At 39.2% G+C, this 19,461-nt stretch overlaps 3 protein-coding genes across 6 annotated transcripts in view; 2 read left to right on the top strand and 1 right to left on the bottom strand.

Moving 5' to 3' along the window:
* LOC122059860 (pyridine nucleotide-disulfide oxidoreductase domain-containing protein 2) overlaps positions 1-2,792 on the top strand; it is a 27,483-nt gene extending 24,691 nt beyond the window's left edge. For both annotated transcript variants that reach the window (XM_042622912.1, XM_042622903.1), the window contains exons 16-17: positions 2,292-2,358; positions 2,472-2,792. In XM_042622912.1, the coding sequence (XP_042478846.1) occupies positions 2,292-2,358; positions 2,472-2,604 (200 nt within the window). In that variant the 3' untranslated portion in view covers positions 2,605-2,792. The remainder of the gene's footprint in view (positions 1-2,291; positions 2,359-2,471) is intronic.
* A 660-nt stretch (positions 2,793-3,452) lies between these two features.
* On the bottom strand, positions 3,453-11,394 carry LOC122059872 (AP-3 complex subunit sigma). The gene is made up of 7 exons (XM_042622923.1): positions 11,191-11,394; positions 10,960-11,002; positions 10,679-10,740; positions 10,100-10,196; positions 4,738-4,808; positions 4,158-4,249; positions 3,453-3,840 (listed from the first exon to the last, which is right to left on the bottom strand). Exons 1-7 carry the CDS (start codon positions 11,263-11,265, stop codon positions 3,774-3,776), a joined length of 507 nt encoding a protein of 168 aa, XP_042478857.1. The 5' UTR covers positions 11,266-11,394; the 3' UTR covers positions 3,453-3,773.
* A 3-nt stretch (positions 11,395-11,397) lies between these two features.
* Positions 11,398-19,118, top strand: LOC122059843 (transcription termination factor MTERF2, chloroplastic-like). Of its 3 annotated transcripts, none has more exons than XM_042622892.1 (7): positions 11,398-12,318; positions 12,398-12,806; positions 12,927-13,142; positions 14,083-14,190; positions 16,102-16,217; positions 16,311-16,376; positions 18,483-19,118. In XM_042622892.1, the coding sequence occupies exons 1-7, from the start codon at positions 11,534-11,536 to the stop codon at positions 18,736-18,738; spliced, it is 1,956 nt and encodes a 651-aa protein (XP_042478826.1). In that variant the 5' UTR covers positions 11,398-11,533; the 3' UTR covers positions 18,739-19,118. The 3 variants fall into 3 exon arrangements, with proteins under 3 accessions (XP_042478826.1, XP_042478831.1, XP_042478817.1); XM_042622897.1 differs by having other exon boundaries at positions 16,102-16,212; positions 18,483-18,621; XM_042622883.1 differs by having other exon boundaries at positions 16,102-16,376.
* The last annotated feature ends 343 nt before the right edge of the window (positions 19,119-19,461 follow it).

The following is a 19,461-nucleotide window of genomic DNA, read 5'->3' as shown; positions in this document are numbered from 1 at the left end:
GTGGGAAGCTCGAGGGGTTATTTCTCCTTTATTGTCTTCTTCTTCTTTGCTGTTCAAGGTGTTCAAGACCTGCAACTTCAATGGCTGGATTGGTAGGACTGAAGCCACAAAGTTCCTGGAATTAGAATGGAGTAAAACAGGAACCATAGGCTATAAAAAACTGAAGAAAAACCGCAGAAAAGTAATGGGTAATAGCAGCAGAAATAAAATATGAACAAGACACAAAGAAGGTTTAGAAATCACTCAAGGATAGGTCAAGATAGAATGAAGGTCCTTGCTGGAATCAACTGAAAAGTGAAGGGAAATAAGAAGCAGAAAAGAAAAAGATAAGAAGAAAGAGGGATATGACTTGGTATTACCAACAAGCCCATGGTTAGTTTCACCACCAGCCAACCTAGGTTTACCCGCTAGTTTCACCACCAGCCAACCTAGGTTTACCCGCCTAGGGTCTGCAACTAAGTCACCACAGTAGCATGGTCTCACAAGATATCATTAGTTCAATCACCAAAATCATGGGCAGCATTCCTACTCTTTATTTGTAATAAGCAACTGACAAACTACAAAAATAGTAACCCTCTTATACTTGGCTGCCAATCTAGTTAGGATCTTTTAGAAGAAGATCCAATGCTATTACAAAAACACAGAAATTTGCTAAAATAAAAAGGGACTCTTAGGTGCTATTACTATAACTAAGAGTCTTCTACAAGAATAGAAACTGAAACAAAATGGAACTAAATAAAACAGTAAATTTGGAATATCGTAGCAGTTCCACACCTAGCTGTCCTTGGAGAGGCCACATCAGAAACTTATAGAAACAAAATAACAACCTAACAGGGCCAACGTGTGCTGGTCTAGGGCTGGCCCAATTTAGGACCAGAACCAGACCTGTGGTTAAATTTATGAGCCAGGTTCTGGCCTAGGACCTTAGCAAATTAACATCTCCTTTATGTGGAGGGAGCCAATATCCCGGCTGGTGAGTTAACTCGGGGCTGGGATATATGGACAATGCATATTTAGGGCATCATCCCATCATGTAATCTTTTCTTTTGCTGTTCTTGGTCTACTGAATCCTCTGTTGCTGTTGTTGCTGCTGTACTATACTATTATATCTAGTGCTCCTTTTCCGTCTTTTCAAAATGGTAGTTGTTATATGTCACCATTTCCTGTTCCTATTCCTCAATGATTTAGTTTCACAGCTGTTTTCATCCCATATCCATGTGGCATCAACTGGAGGATCCTATTACGAGTGGCATTTTGAGATTTTAATTCCCTCTTCTTCGTTAGTACCCCTTCACAAGATCACCACTATGTTTCTGCAGATGAGTTTTAAGGCCAGTAGCTGAGAATAATTAAATTCCTTTGGATTAGAATCAGCCATTTATTAGAGCCTAGGATCTCCGCCCCGATTGTGTCCAGGTGTCCATTGTTTTAAAATGGGATTCAACACTTGGCCCTCATCAGGTATGATTCCTGTGCCACAACGTCTACTCATCTTCCAATGTTGATGAAGCTTCATTCCTTTCAACCACCATAATTTCAATCATATTCCCTTAAAGCTAAGCCAGTAAATTGTGGGGGAACAATATCGAGTAATGGATTTGTGATTAATAGAAACCTGCCCTGCTTTTGTGGTAATAAAATAGGTTGCATGAGTCAGGTTGGCTGCTGCCTTGAAAAAGCTTCTACATGGATCCTGAAAATTCATTAACTCATTACTCTTGGTGTTACCCAAAGGGATGTGTAACTGCTGATATGGCTTTAATACTTCAGAATAACAAAACAAGATTCAAGTGGTTGACAGCATTTAGTTGGAGAAAGCTTCGTCTGAGTTTGAGTATGGCTTGTAATTAACAGCCAAAGCATAAGTTTATACTTTTGACATCAAGGTGGTTTATTTTCTTAGCCGTGACAGATGGAAATTGCAATAGTGTACAACCAAGTTCCTTTCCTTCTTACCTCTAAATCCAATCAGAGTTTCAATTCGGAAACCCAGGCAATTCCATTGTAGCTACCAAACAAGAGATGCCTACAAGATTTTTTTCCCCTTGAGTTTGGATGTGCCAATCTTCTTGAAGTAAATTGAAGCTGAGCATTCTGAAGGTTAGGAGGGCCTACTCCAGTCCACCTCTTCCAGGACCTGCAAAAGCTAGACCTGCACTAGTTATGGCCTTTTCTTAAGCTAATATTTGACAGATGACGTCGTTGTGAGACCCTAGGCAGATGATAACAGAGAGCTTTTCATGTGGGGATTTACCATATAACTTTTCACACATTTTGACCATGTTTGACAGGTGGGAATATCTTCCATGGTGCTATGAGCTTGGATTCACTTTTCCTCATGCGACCTGTTAACGGATGGTAGTTCTCACAACATAAATAGAATCAATTTGTATATACCCTGTTTTTGTGCTTCCTGGCATTATCTTCAATCATAGGTCTAATGTGAGAGATTTGGAATTTAATGCATACAGGTCAGGTTATAGGACACCACTACAGGGACTGTATCTCTGTGGAAGTGGCACACACCCTGGGGGTGGTGTGATGGGGGCGCCTGGACGCAATGCTGCACACGTGGTTCTTCAAGATATGAAGAAATCTTCATAATTGATTTCCCCTTCTGTCTTCCTGGCAATCTTAACCTTGTATGCTTAGTGGGGTCTCTTTCTTTATGTATTTATTTAATTTTTGTTAGTATTTTTTCCTATCCTTAATATGTCATGAAGCAGTCATTTAGTGTTGAAGACAACCAGGGAATCACTATAGCAATCAATATAAGTGACATTTTGGAAGTACCTATTGTTGTCTTTTTGTCCTGCCACCCCGTGCGTGCAGCGAATCTAATGGGGGTTAGTCCGGGCTAAGGATAGCCTCCAAACCTCATCTTGTGGATGAGACCTTTCATATATTCCGCTAGGTACTATAAAAAATGTCATCAATTAACTTCTTGATCCCTCATTGTCTATCCAAGAGAATGTAAGGCCTAGTTAGGGGATTCTAAATTTATCATTTGAGTTGGGGGAGATGAACATCCTGCAAAAGGTAGGGACACCAGAGGTCACCTGTGTGAACCCAAAGTTGCATATTTAGCGACACAGCTCCAGCTTGAATTAATGATCAACTTCTGTTGAGTGATAATTGGAATGAAAAACTAGAATTTTGCTCAACCTGGATTTCGATCCAAGATGGTAACAACATTTTTAATTTTTTTTTTTTTTTTGGATTCTGGGCCGCGTAGGGAACTGGGTATTTGGTGCAGGTATCAATAGTTAAGTGCGGATCATTCAAGGAATTCACCTGCAGAAGCATGGTTAAAAAACGTTTTCGCTTCAAGGGTTAAAGATAGTTTTAAGAGTACCAGCTGATTTGTACTAATGCCCAAGGTGCAAAGTAATGAAATGCAGGCAAGATTTTAAGCAACGACCATTTCTGCTTCTGTTTTTGCTAGTTAAGACTTGAGAGGCCCAAAATTCTGTTTCATTGCTCGAAAGTGAAATCTTCAATCTGGAACTATGAAATGTTGAAGGGAAATGGCTATCCCCAAGATTTTTAGGAAGTTCTTAAAGCTAGAGTCAGGCATATCACTCCATGACAAAAAGCCAGAGACGGGTAAAAAAAAAAAAGAAAAAAACAATTCATGGAAAGAAGGTAATCTACAATTTAAGAGCTACATCCATTTGCATGCAAGTAACAAATTCTAATGCACGAGGGTAACTGCCAGAGTCATTGCAAATATCTATGAACAATGTGATCACAGTGGGAAATTTCCACATCCTCTATCGAGCCTGCCAGCCAGAAACAGACTTTGGAACAAGCGAAATTGTGTTTGAGGCCTTCTCCAGCCTGCAATTGACAAGGATAAAAAGTTAAGAGGACGTGTTCCCTAAACAGCGTTAACAACCCCCCTCCCCCAATGGAATTTTTTTCCAAAGGGGGGAAAAAATAATTAAATTCCTATGTGAGAAGCATAGGAAATGCTGCAGATTCAAAGACTTATCCATTGTAAAATAACACAAATTAAAGTCCCTTTGCTCATCCACTTGTGTGAGTGCAGCGCAGAAAGGATTTATTTACTTCAGTTGAGATGAGACTATGACTGATTTTTTTTGTGTGTGTGTGTGTGTGAGAGAGAGAGAGAGAGAGAGAGAGAGAGGACATACTTTGTGATTTCTTCAACAGCCTTTATGACTTCGGTAGAGCTGGTTTCAAGCACTTGCCCACCAAATATGATCTCATCTAAGATAGTATGCATCTGCAATGAACCAACCGAATCTAGATCAATGAACATTGAGCAAGATGAATCTATATGCCAAGAGTGGATCAAAACTAACAATTACATCTGTTTCACAGAACACCAGGCCAAGTTGACTTACTTGGGCCAAGTCCCCACCATCTAAGTCCATCATTCAAGGTTTAAACAAGCTGAGCATTTCAACAGCTTGGCCAAGTCAACGAGTCAAATAGAATTCAATGAGACCATCGTTGACTGCTGGGATGGTAGACAAGGTCAAAGATGCATTGGAATGGACGAATGAAGGGAACAGTAATTCTGTAGACTCTTGCATGTAGTTAAGATAGTTTTAAGTGAAGTTAAACCCAATTCCTACAATCTTTTTCTTAGATCTTAAGATTTCGTAATGTTACTCATGTTTCTCTTATTCCCCTTGACATTCGAGTTAATAAAATAGGAACATATTAATTAAGGAAGACACACACACACACAAGGAGAGGAATCAGAACCTTGTTAAAATTGAATACAACATCGAGCTCACAGACATTCTTGAAGCATTTGTCCAGTGTCTCGACAAAAACTGAAACCAAAGAGAGATCAATTAATAAAGCACTCCATGATTAGCAGCAAACATTGAAACAACCATAGTTGTCAAGGTGTCGCCAAGGCATCCAAGCTCTTTCTTGGGTCTAAGGTGACAACACGTCTTGTTGACACCTTAAGAGTTTACATGGACTTATGTTCATTGACTCATTGTTTTGTTTTTTGCTGGACCTATGCTTTGTTTAGTATATGTTGGTTTTCCCATATAATAATGAGCAGGATCCTATGCTTGAATCTGCCCAATAACATGACACTGCCACAGATTCAGAGCTATGAAGAAGAAAAAGAAATAAGAAATAAAAAAAAAACAACGAAACCCTGATCACTCTCAAACCGTGGCCAGTGTTTTTCCCTTCTCCTATCTTTTCTCCTCTTCCTTGCCTTTCTCTCGGTTCTCTTCTTCCTTCTTTCTTTCTCCTCTTCTTCTTTTTCTTCATAGATTCTTGTTTATTATATCTGATTTTGTTACAAAAACAACAAAGGCATCCTTGTTCCAGCCCTAGATACTACAGAGATGATGTCTTTCGGATACCTCAACTGCACACTTCAATAAAACTCTCTTGTCGTTTTTAAAAGAAAAGTCATCCAGCCATTTCAAATAATGAAGGACATGCAAGAAGGCCACATTCACCATCTTCATCAATCCTGACCCTCACAAAGAACACACACACCCAACTGTGCAACAATCATTCAACTAGACTACAGGGCAGTGAACCACCACCCAAGATCAATGGATCAGACCTGACAAAAGATATTAATTTGCACGTCTGGATCCAAAAACTTGGACTACTCGCGAGATTAAGCTAGTGGAGGTACAAGGTGGGCCTCTCATGCTTATCAGCAGATCCATTTGTTGAGAAGTTAATAATTCAACTATTGAAAGTATTCAGGTAGATCAAGCGCCACGGAATGTAGCCACTGAACAAACAGTGTGAAATAATGAGCAGGATCCCATGCATGAAAGAACAGAAAATATGTAGGTCCCAATTACCATACTAGACAGTATGAATTGAGAGTAGTAATCCATATGAGAAAGGATAACAAATGAAGGCTAATTTCAACATGTGGTCAGCTATGTCATAAAACTATAGACTCACACACTAAGATCATGATAAAACAAGATTTTCTTGAGGCAAAGATTTTGATGTTATTGGAGATAAGAGGCCAATAGATGAGACGGAGGTTCCAGCTCACTTTCATGTTTCAATGTTTTTATATCCTCCATCGAAGTCAGTAGCATTAGTGGTGGAATGAGATTCTTCAAATGCCCCAGTATTTAGTTGTGGAGATTTTTTCACTCAAGGGACTCTCAGATTCTTTTGTGGGGAAACACTGAAGAGGGTTCTCTTGCTAAAGAGGCCTGGTCTAACCCTTCTTTAGTCATCGACAGTCATTGTAAAGTCTCCATAATGACATCTATATGCCACTAGTGAAAATAAATAAATAAATAAAATTTAAGAGTTTTGGTTAACGAGTTAATGCATAGTTTAGGTCCTGTCCCAAGTATGACCTCGAATAAATCTGATTAGAGGGCTAGAAATAACAATGTAGCGGGGACCCCATTTAGGTGAGGTTTTCTGTTTTGTTGTGTTGCGTTCCTTCCCTTATATTTATTCTTTTCTTTTGCTGTCTTTCATCGGATCCATATAGCCAACCCCATTTAGTTGGGATAAGGCTGAGTTGTTGTTGTTGGTTAATGTGTTGATGCATTTTGTGCAGGATTGTGCCAGTACAGATATGATACTCGTTACCAATTTTACTTTCTTCTTTTTCTTTCTCATTTTTTAAGGATTTCTTGTTCTACAATATTATTATATAGTGCTTCGGAGATTCTTTCACACTTTTCTCCTCTAAGGAAAAGGATAAAAATGGTGTACCTAGTGCACGAGTCTCCCCCCACTGTGGGGTCTGGTGGGGCAGCAGTGGAGGTCATAATGTACGCAACCTTATCCCCATTTCACGGATAGGTTGTTTCCCGACTAGAGGTGCGTCAGGTAGGCAGCAGGCACCATATTATCTCTAGCCAATTCACCCTTTGCATGGATCCCTGTATTTTTTGATCGCATATTACCCCTTTTTGTGTCCCATGTCTTTTTTTCCTATTGTCAGGACATCCCACGCAAACGACTCACGATATCAATATACTTTGCAACATGTTCAAGAGCATGGTTAGAATGTTGGTAATAAAAGGAGGATTCGATGTTCTTCATGGAACATTGGTTCACTAACTGGCAAGAGTTTGGAATTGATAGATGTTATGAGGAGGAGAAGGATTAACATTGCATGTATCCAAGAGACAAGATGGAAAGGGATGAAAGCTAAGATGTTAGATAACTTTAAAATTCGGTATTTGGGAGACCAAAGTGGAAGGGGTGGAGTTGGCATAGTGGTGGATAAAGACTTGAAGAACGATGTGGTAGATGTTAAAAGAGTTGGGGACAGGATCATATCCTTAAAGCTAGTGTTAGATAAAGAAGTGGTCAATATTATTAGCGTTTATGCTCCGCAAGCAGGATTGGATGAGAGTTACAAGCTACAATTTTGGGAACACATGGATGAATTGATGCATAGTTTTAGACCGGATGAAAAAATTATTATAGGAGGCGATCTGAACGAACACATTGGGAAGGATAGGAGAGATTAAGTAGAGGTACACGGAGGCTTTGGAATTGGGGAGAGAAATGAGGAGGGAACCTCAGTTCTGGACTTCACTACCGCCTATGATCTATCCATTGCTAACACGCTTTTCACTAAAAGGGAAGAACACTTAATTACTTATAAAAGTGAACAGCATTCCAGTCAAATAGACTTTTTCCTCACTAAAAGACATGACAGATGGATGTGTAAGGATTGTAAGGTCATACCTGAGGAAAGTTTAACCTCTCAACATAGACTGTTGATCTTGGACATGTGCTTCAGTTTACTGAAGAAGAAAACGAGGAATCAAGTGTGCCCTAAGGTTAGGTGGTGGAGATTGAAAGGAGAGTCAGTAGGGTGCTTTAGAGATAAGGTGGTGAAGCATGAAAAGTGGGATCGGGAAGGGGACGCCAACACAATGTGGCATGTAATGACAGACTACATTAAGAAAGTTACTAAGGAGGTTCTAGGGGTGGCTAAGGGTACTAAGTTGGCCCTAGAGAGACTTAGTGGTGGGATGCTGAGGTCCAGGCTGCAATCAAGACTAAGAAAGATAATTTTAAAACTTGGCAAAGGACTAGGGAAGATGAAAACAAAGAGAGATATAGGGCCGCTAGGAACGAGACAAGAAAGACTGTGGGGATAGCAAGGGCGAGAAAATACGATGATTTCTACAACAATTTAAATATCAAGGAAGGGGAAATGGCTATCTATAAGATAGCTAAAATTCGAGAAAGGAAGTGCAGGGATCTCGACCAGGTTCGATGTATTAAAAGTGAGGATGACAGAGTGCTTGTGAAGGATGAAGACATGAAGAGGAGATGGGATGAGTATTTTTGTAATCTGCTTAATGGAGACATCCCTAATAGGAGTGGTTTGAGTAGCCGATTCCACAACATGAACCATAGGTATGTACACAAGATAGGAGTGACCGAGGTTAAAGAGGCCTTAAGGAAGATAAAAGTAGGGAAGACACCAGGTCCGAATGAGGTCCCAATTAACCAAGTTGTTTAACAAGATTCTGAACACGAAAAAGATGCTTGATGAATCGAGGAGAAGCACTATTGTTCCAATTTACAAAAATAAATGAGATATCCAGAGCTGCAACAACTATAGAGACATAAAACTTATGAGTCATACTATGAAACTATGGGAGAAGGTAATAGAAGCTCACTTAAAAAGAGAAACTTATATCTCTGAGAACCACTCCACTACTGAAACGATCTAGCTACTTAGCAGGCTTACGGAAAAAGCCAAAACCTACAAGAGGGATCTTCATATAGTCTTCATTGACTTGGAAAAGGCCCACGACAGGGTTTCCAAAGATTTAATCTGGCAGGTTTTAGAGAAGAAATAAGTGTCAAGTAAATACGTGGATATTATTAAAGACATGTATAGAGATGTAGTGACTAGTGTGAGAACTGTGAGAGGTCAAGGTGCTGAGTTCCCAATTAATATCAGGTTACATCAAGGATCTGCATTGAGCCCCTCCCTATTACACTTGTCATTGATGATTTAACCAAAAATATTCAAGGAGAGGTCCCGTGGTGTATGTTTTTTGCAAACGATATTGTTCTGGTCGGTGAAACAGTGACAGAGATTAATAATAAGTTGGAACTATGGCGACATACTTTGGAATCGAGAGGTCTCAAGATAAGTAGAACGAAGACGGAATATATGAGGTGTAACTTCAGTAAATCGAGGATTAATAGTGAAGAAGTGAAAATTGAGAGAAGCGAGATCCCGTAAAGTGACTGCTTCAGATATCTGGGCTCTACGTTAAACAAAGAAGGTGAGATTGATGATGATGTTTACCACAAAATTAAAGTAGGATGGATGAAATGGAGAAGGGCGTCTGGAGTGTTATGTGACTGACGTGTTCCTCTAAAGCTTAAAGGAAAATTCTACAGGACCGCCATAAGACCAGTTATGATGTATGGTGTGGAATGTTGGGCTGTCAAGAAGCGTAACATAGATAAATTGAGTGTGGCTGAGATGAGGATGTTGAGATAGATATGAGACAAAACCCTGAGAGATAGGATAAAAAATGACCAGGTTAGATCGGATTTAGGAGTTGCCCCTATCCAGGATAAGCTCAGAGAATGTCGGCTACGATGGTTTGGGCATGTCCAAAGGAGGTCCTTGGATGCCCCAGTACGAAGGAGTGACCAGATGCAGATGAATGGAGCTAAAAGGGTTAGGGGCAAGCCAAAATTGACCATTGATGAGTTAATTAGTAGAGACATGCAAAAGTTAAGTCTTCACCCAAGTATTACATCTAACAGAGCTGCCTGGAGAGATAAGATTCGAGTTGCAGACGGGTCGTGAGTGGGATGCCCCCAAGAGTTTTTTTTTTTTTTCATAAACTTGCGGATCCATGTAGCCGACCCCATTTAGTTGAGTTAAGGCTAAGCTTTGTTGTTGTTGTTGTTGCTGTTTCCCAACTCGAATCATGACTACTAGGTCGCAATGGAGCAACCTCTCCATCTCGAATTACTTTTGGAAATAGTCCGTAGTCTCTCAAAAGTCATAGTGTTTGATATCTAGTAAGCATTTTTTACATGCCAAAGATATTTTATTCATAAGGTTTAAATGTATATCAAAATGAATTGTCTTGTTCCTGAAATGTACCTTGTATAAGATCGAGCATGGCTAGCTCATTTTCAGAACTATCGAACACCAAAACAAAGTAAAGTGTTGCAAAGTGCTTGTAGACCAGCCGTGTGTCCTACAAGAAATAAGGAAAAATAGGCATGAAGTTTCTAGCTCTTCAAAAGGTATAAATAAGCTAGCAAGATGGCTGATATCAATCATCTGATTTCCACAGATAGATAAACTCATAGAAAACTATGTACATCATAAGAAGTAATTCTTTAATGCCACTTAAAAGTTCTAAAATTCAAAATTGAAAGGGCAGATGTGAACTGAGTCTGGAACTCACTCTCAATTCAATTTGTCAGAACTCAATTTGCATCACACTACTTATAAAAAAATATAATTTATTTAGCATCTTTTGCAAAAGATCAGTCTGTTTGGAAACTGGAGGAATTACATGAAGCTTCAAGGAGAAAATGGACTACAGCACTGGAGAGGTCGTGGGTCTACACAGAAAAACCAGCTTTTTTTTACATTTTTTAATAGTTTATCACTTCAGAAAAATTACTGAAGAAGAGGGTTTGCATTGGGGGAAAAGGGCGAAGAACGGCATACCGGCCCAAAAATAGAATTGGCCTCAACGAAGTCGCTCACATTTTCAGCTCTACTGCTTAAAACTGATGAGAAAGGAAAACGAATCAAGAGGTTAATCTAATCAAATAGTAAGCAATTTATTATGCAAATAATGAAATGATGATATCAGATTCAAAGTTGGCAAAGAATCCAAATTTCGACTGTGGATAAGAGATAAATTGAAATGTTTGAACGAGAAAGAGACTACAGTTTGCAGTAACAAGAAATGAAGAATAAGAAGAAGAGAGACTGTTGATTACAACCTGCAAAGACGCTTCGTATCAGCTCCTGCTGCTTCTCAGCCGGCTAACCTTCCAATTCAAATCACAAGAACAATCCATTATTGCCACATTATTCGCGAATAAAGGAAAAGAAAAAAATCAAATTCGTCATCAGTTATAAAAATGCAAAACGAGAATTGATGTCTAACTGTGGTGAATCAGAATATTGGATAGGATAAAGAAGATGACGAGATTAAGATCAAAGAAGCAAACCTGAAAATCATAATCATAGAATTTGGCAAGGCGGGGCTTGCCCTGTGTGTTCATTACAATCACCGCTCGGATCATACTCCGACTACTTTCGCCTCCGCTCCTCTCCACTTCACCGCTCGAAGTCTCGAACTAACCGCCCTTGTTCTTGCGTACTTTCCTTCTCCACTTTATAATCCATATCACGTGTCACGATCAGGGCTTTCGGTATCGGTGTCGGTATCGGTATCGGATCTGCGGAATCGGCCGGTTCACTCGATCCCCGACTCCGTTTTCTCCCAAAACTTCAGAAATCACAAGGAGGCAAGGAGCTCTCTATCCACTGGATGGGGATGTTTATCAGTTAATGGCGAAGATGCTGGTTTGCGCGCCACACCAGCAGCAGCTGCTCTTCCCCTCCTTCCAAGACTCCGTCTGCGTCCGTCGTCGCCGGAATTGCAGCACCACCAAAACCACTCCACTCTACTTCTTCGTCCCCAAATCCAGCCCGCACCGCAAGCTCTTCCTCGTGCATTCCTCCCCACTCCTCAATCAAACTGCCTGGGTTTCCGACGACGATAACAACAGAGGAAGCAACCAACAGATTCTCCGAGAACACAACGCCAGAACCAAAGCTCTCCTTCTTCGCCACTTATCTGATGAACAATCAACCACGAGAGACGACGTAGAAAAAGCACAGGCTAGACCAGAACCAACACAAGAAGAAGAAGATGAAATGATGGAGGAAGAGAAAGTAAAGCTGTTGGAGATGTCCCTAGGCAAAAGGCGATCCCCTCAATTTGCTGGTTCTATCTATTTGCAGTCGCGTGTAGGGCCTGAGGGACGAAACTCTCCTCCCCCTCTGCAACGTCTTTTCCGAGGAGGAGCTACCGACATCGATGACGATAAGATGTTACTGCGGGCACTTGAAATCCGACGGAAGGTCACCGCCGAGATTTTCAAGGAGGCAATGCGTGCTGGTAGGCTTCGCATTACTTTCTCCACCAATTTGGTATCTAGATTGCCCGACTTCATCGACTACATTATGATCCAAGCTGCTTCCTTGAAGGGCTTACCCGAATTCTCCAACTCCACCTTCCACATTCGCGCCAAGACCGTCATACAAAACTCCAGTGTCATCCCTCTCATCAGGTACAAAGCCTGAAACTCCTCCAGGTGCTTATTATGTCGATAACACGCCATTTTCTCTCATTCTTCATTTTTTTTTTAGGTGTCTGAAGCACAATTCATTGACATATTCCCAAATTGGAAAGCTCGTTTGTATGTCTTGTGAAAATCTCGAGTTGATAAGGCAAAAGATTGAGTGGTTGAAGACTATTCACGTGAAGAGCGAATTTCTTGGTGCCACGTTTGCAAAGGCAGGAGGAAATATATTGCAACGTAGCACCCAAGAGTTGGATGAGATTGTTTGTTATTTAGAGAGCAATGGAGTTAGGAGAGAATGGATGGGGTCTGTCGTTAGCCGTTGTCCTCCACTGTTGGGTTACACCATGGATGAAGTGAAATCGCGCGTGAATTTCTACTTGGACATGGGCATGGATGAGAAGGATTTTGGCACCATGGTCTTTGATTTTCCCAAGGCACTCGGCTTCTTCACTCTGGAAGATATGAACTCTAAGGTATTCACTCATCATCTCCGGTCTGCTTTTCTTTGATGCTTGAAAATGTTAGTTATATTGTGATTCATTGCTTCATCGTTTTCGCAATCATGAATGGAAATATTTGACTTCTTAGTTCAGGTTCAGTACCTTAGGGAGTTTGGCTTTAGTAATGAAGATATTGGGCGGTTGTTGGCATTCAAACCACATTTGATGGGTTGCAGCATTGAGGAAAGATGGAAGCCTCTTGTAAAATACTTGTATTACCTTGGGGTTCGGCGAGATGGTATGAGGCGAATTCTTACATTGAAACCATTGGTTTTCTGTGTTGATTTGGAGACAACAATTGCACCAAAGGTACTCTTTCGTTCTATCTGTTACGCTTGTGACGTATCTTTCTAATGCCAAATACATATTAAAGTAGATTAATATGTGTGTCATCTTTTCAATCCTGAAGCCAAAATAGTTGCTACTGAAATGAAATTCTCCAAAGCTTTAGGGATTTTGTCAAAAAAAATTTGTGTTTGTATTTTGTTTTTCTTTTCCAATTTACATGTAAAAAATTTGTATGACTTCAACATTTCATGTATGAAATTTAGATGGGAGGTGGTGGACCTACCAGTTCTGCCCAAGTTTGGTGGAATAGACTATGTATATGCCAAGTGGCAGCTCAGGTGGGGTCCTAAAAGCACAGTCAGTTAGGCACCACACTCCCCTACTAATATGTTCAACTTCAGTCACTTCACCATGTGGCAAAAAAGAAAACTTACTTTTGTTTGAAGTTATTATTTACTTAATTTGGGCCATTTAAGATCCAAGGGATAAGACTCAAATACGAGATGGACCATACAATCAAGTTGGTGCTTGCAAACTGACATGTAGCCAATAAAGAACGTCCCCTATGGCCCTATCTGTCCAGTCTAGTGGTTGAGTTGGCCAGATCAACTCTGCATGTGGCCCAAATCAAGCAACCTATTAAGCCATTCAAAACAACTGTGTGAATCTTTTCTCATGAAATAAAATATGAAGATATCTGTGAAAAATTGCGATTTCATTTCTAAAGGAAATAGATAATACAAAGATGTGCAGTACCATTGTCCACATTATGGTAGCAATCTATATAGTCACTGCAGGGTCACAGGTGGAAGCCTGCAGTTTCTTAGCAGAAAACTTGTGGCTGGCACACTTGTGTACCCACTCACTCAGAGATATGGAAACCCATATAACGATCACTATTTATTTGGTTAAATTTTATTGCCACACTACTGATACAAAGACTTTTTCTTTCATTGTTAAGGTGCGATTTTTTCTGGACATAGGCGTCCGCAAAGAAGCGATTGGCAGTATGCTAGTCAAGTTCCCTCCTTTATTAACATATAGCCTCTACAAGAAAATCCGCCCAGTGGTTTGTTCTATTTCTCTTTTTCTTAAATTACTTTTTTCTGTTTTAGTTTGTTCAACTACGGACGTTGATTAGTAAACCCACCATACACTCACCCCCGCCCCCCACCCACAACCAAAAAAAGTAGAAGAAGAAACTACATGTGATGATATATCTTTCGACTTGTGATATTTCATGTCAACCAATATTATCATCTATAAATTAATCTCTTGCATGATTGGAATGTTGAAGATATGATGTTGACCTCATAATTCGATCTTGTAATTATCCCATTTCAACAAGTCTTTCAATGAAACTTCCTGCTGTACAAAAATCTTAGATGATTTTATTTTTCTTATCATGTACTTTGATTGTAGCTTGCCTGAACTAGGTCAACTCTGAGGTCAAAGATGAGCTTGATCTTAATAATCCACATTCAGCTTTTACTTATTCTTAACTGACTCTTATTCAGTTCAGCTATCAGCTCTCCAAGAAAAAAGGAAAAAGTTTTAAATAGTGTATGCTCCTCTCTACTTCCTTATTGCCATTTTTTCTTTTATAGATGTGTTCCTCAACACTTGATTTTGTATGACATCATCTCGATGATTCTTTTTATGCTTCTGTTTCTTCTTGATCTGCTTCTTTTAGAAAACTGGACTAATATGTCAGAATCACCATATGAAGTTACCTAGCATAAAGTTGTTGATTGTATAACTCAATGGGTCTAAGGAAAAGGCACGTTTGATGCTTTTTTCTCCTTTTGTTTTGGGATTGTTGATTCTGCAATTTACACCTGAGAGTTTGGTTTAAGACCAACCTCACATTATGCCAACTCGATTCTAGATTTTGGCTGGATCTTCTTTACTCCATAATGAAGGTTATCTCATGTGTAACTCTGGTGTAGAGGTGGTTAATCAATTGTTTGTGCACTGCTGCTTACTGCTAGTCCTTGTCTTGTCTTCTTTGGAAGGTATGTATCCATTTGTCTGTTCATCACAATCTCACAACAAATTGGACCTCATCCATTCATTAATTATTTGGCAGCTGAAGCTTGCAGCCTGAGAAGGGAGGATATATTTACATAATTTATTTTTTCTTCTTTATATTGGTCATTGTGTAAAGAGAAGACAATGAATGAGGGCTGAGTACTCATCTTCTATTGGGCTTTGATCCTTAAACAACGAAAAGGGTTTAAATTTCCTGTTTCTAGGACTGTTGAGGCAGAAATTCATACATAAGCTATTCTGCTCCTGATTCTCATGTATATCTATCTATGTATGTAGTCCTTTTATAGCATGTCACATTTTTATAGTAAATCCTTGTATTAGTTAAGAAAATTTTAAAAACAGTTATATAATTTACTAATGCAAGTGCAAAATGTCTTGACTGCTGTGTTGCTCCCCTTGTCTATGTTTTCCTGCATATTGGTTCACCTGTAGGTGTTTAGACTTTCAATCCTAGATGTGTTACATGTATCATTCATGAGAACAAGACAACTTTGTGTTTACCTGTGCCTGGGTCTTGTAGGACCAATTGGGGGTATTCATTGTTGGATGTTCTTGTCTGTATCCCTGTGCCTCTAGTTTGTATTTTGGGCAGAATTGTCGATACTTTTCTCTTCCCCCACTCAACAGAAACTTCCTTATTCAAAAGAGAGAAAGATATATCTGTCATCTGATTCTAACCAGAAAAAAAAGTACTTATGTTATTGTACTTGGATTTTTCTTATAGAAGTGGTTTCCTCCTGTTCTGCTCTTTTAGCAAGGTTTTGATGGCTTACACTTTTCTTTTATCAATAACCATATGAGTTGTTGGTGGCTATGCATAAATTATAATTATCTAGGATTTTGGATGCTTTTTCTGTACTTTATGCATTCAGAATATAAGTTGCTCAAATTATTATACTAATCATTTCCTGATCGGTATGCTGTACAGGTTATTTTCTTGATTGCAAAAGCTGGAGTGACCAAGGGAGAAATTGGGAAAGTGATAGCTTTGGGACCAGAACTCTTGGGATGCAGTGTCGTTAATAAGCTTGAGATTAATGTGAAGTACTTTCTTTCACTCGGTATTCCTCTCCATTTGCTTGGTGAGATGATTGCCAATTTTCCAGTGTTGCTAAGGTACAATTTGGATGTCCTCAGACCCAAATACAGTTATTTGAGGAGAACCATGGTCAGGCCGTTGCAGGATCTCATTGAATTCCCAAGGTACACATGTGCAATTTTGTTCTTCACGTTTTTCAGCATTCTCCACAGGTTCCTAATCTCTTGCTCAATTATATAATTGAGCGGCATGTAAGTTTTCGGTTTTGGTATTCAAACAAGGATCAATATCTAGCAGAGGTGTGATCTGATGCCTGATCAGTGTCTATTTTCAGCCTATGAATACAAGATATGCATGTATTCTGAAATTCCAAGCATATCATACTTTCAGGTGTATTGAAAGTATTAGTATTGACACGCATTGTACACATGGTTTTTTTTTTTTGGTGAAGATACACTTGGTTATGAATGGATGAATATTGATCATTCGTGATACTTAATACACATTGTTTTTTTTTTTTTTTTTTTTTTTTTTGGGAGGGGGGGTAGTTTATAATGTCTTTTAAGCATTTAAGGGGAACAATAAAGCTCACCATTCATCAAATTGCATACTCCATCAGTGAAACCTAAGTTAATTGGAACAATAACTGGATTGAATCGATTGATAGTTTAGGTCCATCATAAAAAAGTATGGAGTTATATACATGTTTGTGAATTTTTCTTGAGAAACACAACGTAGAAAAAAATTGTTATATAATCCATGAATGCATGGATTATCCTGACTTTAAATTATATGTAGCTTTGTTTTAATAATTTTGGAACCATTTTAAAATAATTAACAATATAATGATTATTTTCTGCAGTAGATCAAATGTCTGGTAGATTAAAATCTTCATGGAGTATCCTTGATAGCGTATTAAGGTGACTGGATATGCAAGATACCTTATTTATAAGTCAATTATGTGTTTTATGCCTGTAAGCTTATAAATTTCCTACTAGCTTGCATGTGTTTCTTAATTTTCCAGCCTGTACATATCCATACATATCTATGGTCTCTTAATGCTATACTACTTTGATACCAGCATTTTTCTCATTATTAAAGAAAATATATGGACCTATTAAAGTAAAGCTACTAAACCCAGTACCACCCACTTGGCCCACCTCCCTGCTTTGAGTATCTTTTAAACTCCAATATGCAGATTGGGATTCAAATTTCACATACAAAATCCTTGTCTTTAAACCAGAGTTTCCTTCCTCATTTTTAACAGAGATGGAAAGCAATCAGTCTTTGTCAGGTTACTTTTGCACTTACAAGTATTCTTTGGTCATTCCAACAATTGAATGGATGGGGATTACCTAGATAGGCCACGTGTCAAATTTAGTGGCCTACCTCATCCATATAACCAACAGTTGATGAGACTTTACCCTCTTTTATCAACAGCCCTTGTTCTTCATACGTAAGTAGGTTTTTTGAAGCAAATTTCAAATACTTATCCTGACAACGTGATGATGTTGGATTAAATTGAAGATCAACCCATGAATAGATGATGACGTGGTGCATCCCCACTCCCAATATAGAATATTTAGTCAGTAATTTTTGTTTGGCTTTCTTTCTTTCCAATTTTCTTTTCTGAGTAAATTCAATTATGATTCAAAAAAGAACCAGACAATGGCTAACCATTTTATATTGTCAACCATGGAAAGAACATTTGGCTTATGGGGAGGATTCTATATATTTTACTTGTGGAGTCTGAACTGACTTGGAGCTGGAACGAGCTGACTCATCACTCTGTGATTGTCTTAAGTTTCATGTCTGGGACCTGCATGTCTAGGGGCCTGACTTACCATTTTACATTTGTTTAATCAACATTTTGATGAAGTCAGGTTAAACTCAGCATATATATTAGGCCGAATCAGGCAAAGCCTATGAAACAGTTACACTGCTACACACGGCAGATTCTGGCCCCAGGCTCAAGTCCAGAAGGCCAATAGTTAAAGAGTCTGCATGCACGCTTTTATGAGAAAAAAACAAGCTGAGCTTGCAAATAAGCTAACTGCATTTGATTCATCTGGATCTTTTAGGCTGATTTGGAATTTCCGCGATTCCCCCCCCCCTTCCTTTTTTGGGTGCACCAAGTCACCAAATTATTCTAGTTAATTCTATGAATCAGAATTGGCAGGACATGCAAGTAGATAATTTCAGTTTCTATTTTAGACATTACTTGTACCATGAATTCTTCAAAGCTGATTGGATAAAGTGAAATTTTGCAGGTTTTTCAGTTACTCCCTTGATGGTAGAATAATTCCAAGGCATAAGGTTTTGGTTGAGAACCGAATAAATTTCAAACTGCGTTACATGTTAGCAAGCTCTGATGAAGAGTTTAATGAGAGAGTTGTAGCTGCAGTGGAGAGGCGTCGAAAGTTTGAATGTGGTTTGATAAATGAATCCACTCCAGATTTTCATGCAACCAATAGTTCCGTAGAGAAGCAGGTTATAAAGGAAGGAATGCCTAACGCTGGGGGTTGATGCATTGTTCACTTCTCTCAAGATGATACTATGAAGGTGCCTACTGGTTCAGCTGGTAAACCCTTAGGCTTGCCATAGCCGAGACCTGGGATCAATTCTTCACCTCGTCATGTGCTGAAGTGCACCACCTTTGTGTAATATCCATCACCCCCCCCCCCTTACTACTTTTTGTACCTTTAGGTGCTGGCAGAATTAAGGTGATGCATACAAATAGGAATTTCACCCAGGGAAAAACTGAAAAAAAAAAGCAAGTGAGCTTCTCAAGAACGTGCTCCATCCGGTATGGGAACAGTTGATTGTTCAGTAACTGAGCATTCTGAAGCTCAACGTCTGTAAATCCTATGCAATTCTCAACTAAAATAAGTTTGATTTTAAACTAATGCATGGGGTCATTCAGTAGCTTTTTTGGAAAGATGTACTAAAAAATTCACCATTCGGTAACATGCAGTTGGTATCCTTTCTGGTAGCACGATGGATTGCTTCTCTAGTGCCTATGTGGTGCGTTTGGTGAAAGCCTGTTTTCATTCATTTGGGGCAAAAGAATTTGCATAGCAAACCTGATATCAAAAGTTCACAGCAAAGCAGAAAAGTAGCTCTCCACAAAATAAAACATAAAGTAACATTTACTGCAACTCATTTGTATAATTGATAGCAGTGAGAGCTTTGGCAGAGTCAGTCTCCTTTAAAATCAAATCCACCCCTTCACTAACAGCACTTAGGGGA

This window comes from Macadamia integrifolia, chromosome 2 (assembly GCF_013358625.1).
Source record: "Macadamia integrifolia cultivar HAES 741 chromosome 2, SCU_Mint_v3, whole genome shotgun sequence".
NCBI classification, from domain to species: Eukaryota; Viridiplantae; Streptophyta; class Magnoliopsida; order Proteales; family Proteaceae; genus Macadamia; species Macadamia integrifolia.
This window is presented reverse-complemented; position numbering and strand designations above follow the sequence as displayed.

What these genes read in the sequence shown, in the direction of transcription:
- LOC122059872 (XM_042622923.1), bottom strand. Translation starts at nt 11,265, where the DNA reads ATGATCCGAGCGGTGATTGTAATGAACACACAGGGCAAGCCCCGCCTT. An exon ending in GATACGAAGCGTCTTTGCAG is followed by an intron (nt 10,741 to 10,959) that starts GTTGTAATCAAC and finishes CTTTCTCATCAG; the next exon opens with TTTTAAGCAGTAGAGCTGAA. An exon ending in CATGCTCGATCTTATACAAG is followed by an intron (nt 4,809 to 10,099) that starts GTACATTTCAGG and finishes CTTTGGTTTCAG; the next exon opens with TTTTTGTCGAGACACTGGAC.
- LOC122059843 (XM_042622883.1), top strand. Translation starts at nt 11,534, where the DNA reads ATGGCGAAGATGCTGGTTTGCGCGCCACACCAGCAGCAGCTGCTCTTC. An exon ending in AGTGTCATCCCTCTCATCAG is followed by an intron (nt 12,319 to 12,397) that starts GTACAAAGCCTG and finishes TTTTTTTTTTAG; the next exon opens with GTGTCTGAAGCACAATTCAT. An exon ending in TGGAAGATATGAACTCTAAG is followed by an intron (nt 12,807 to 12,926) that starts GTATTCACTCAT and finishes TTCTTAGTTCAG; the next exon opens with GTTCAGTACCTTAGGGAGTT.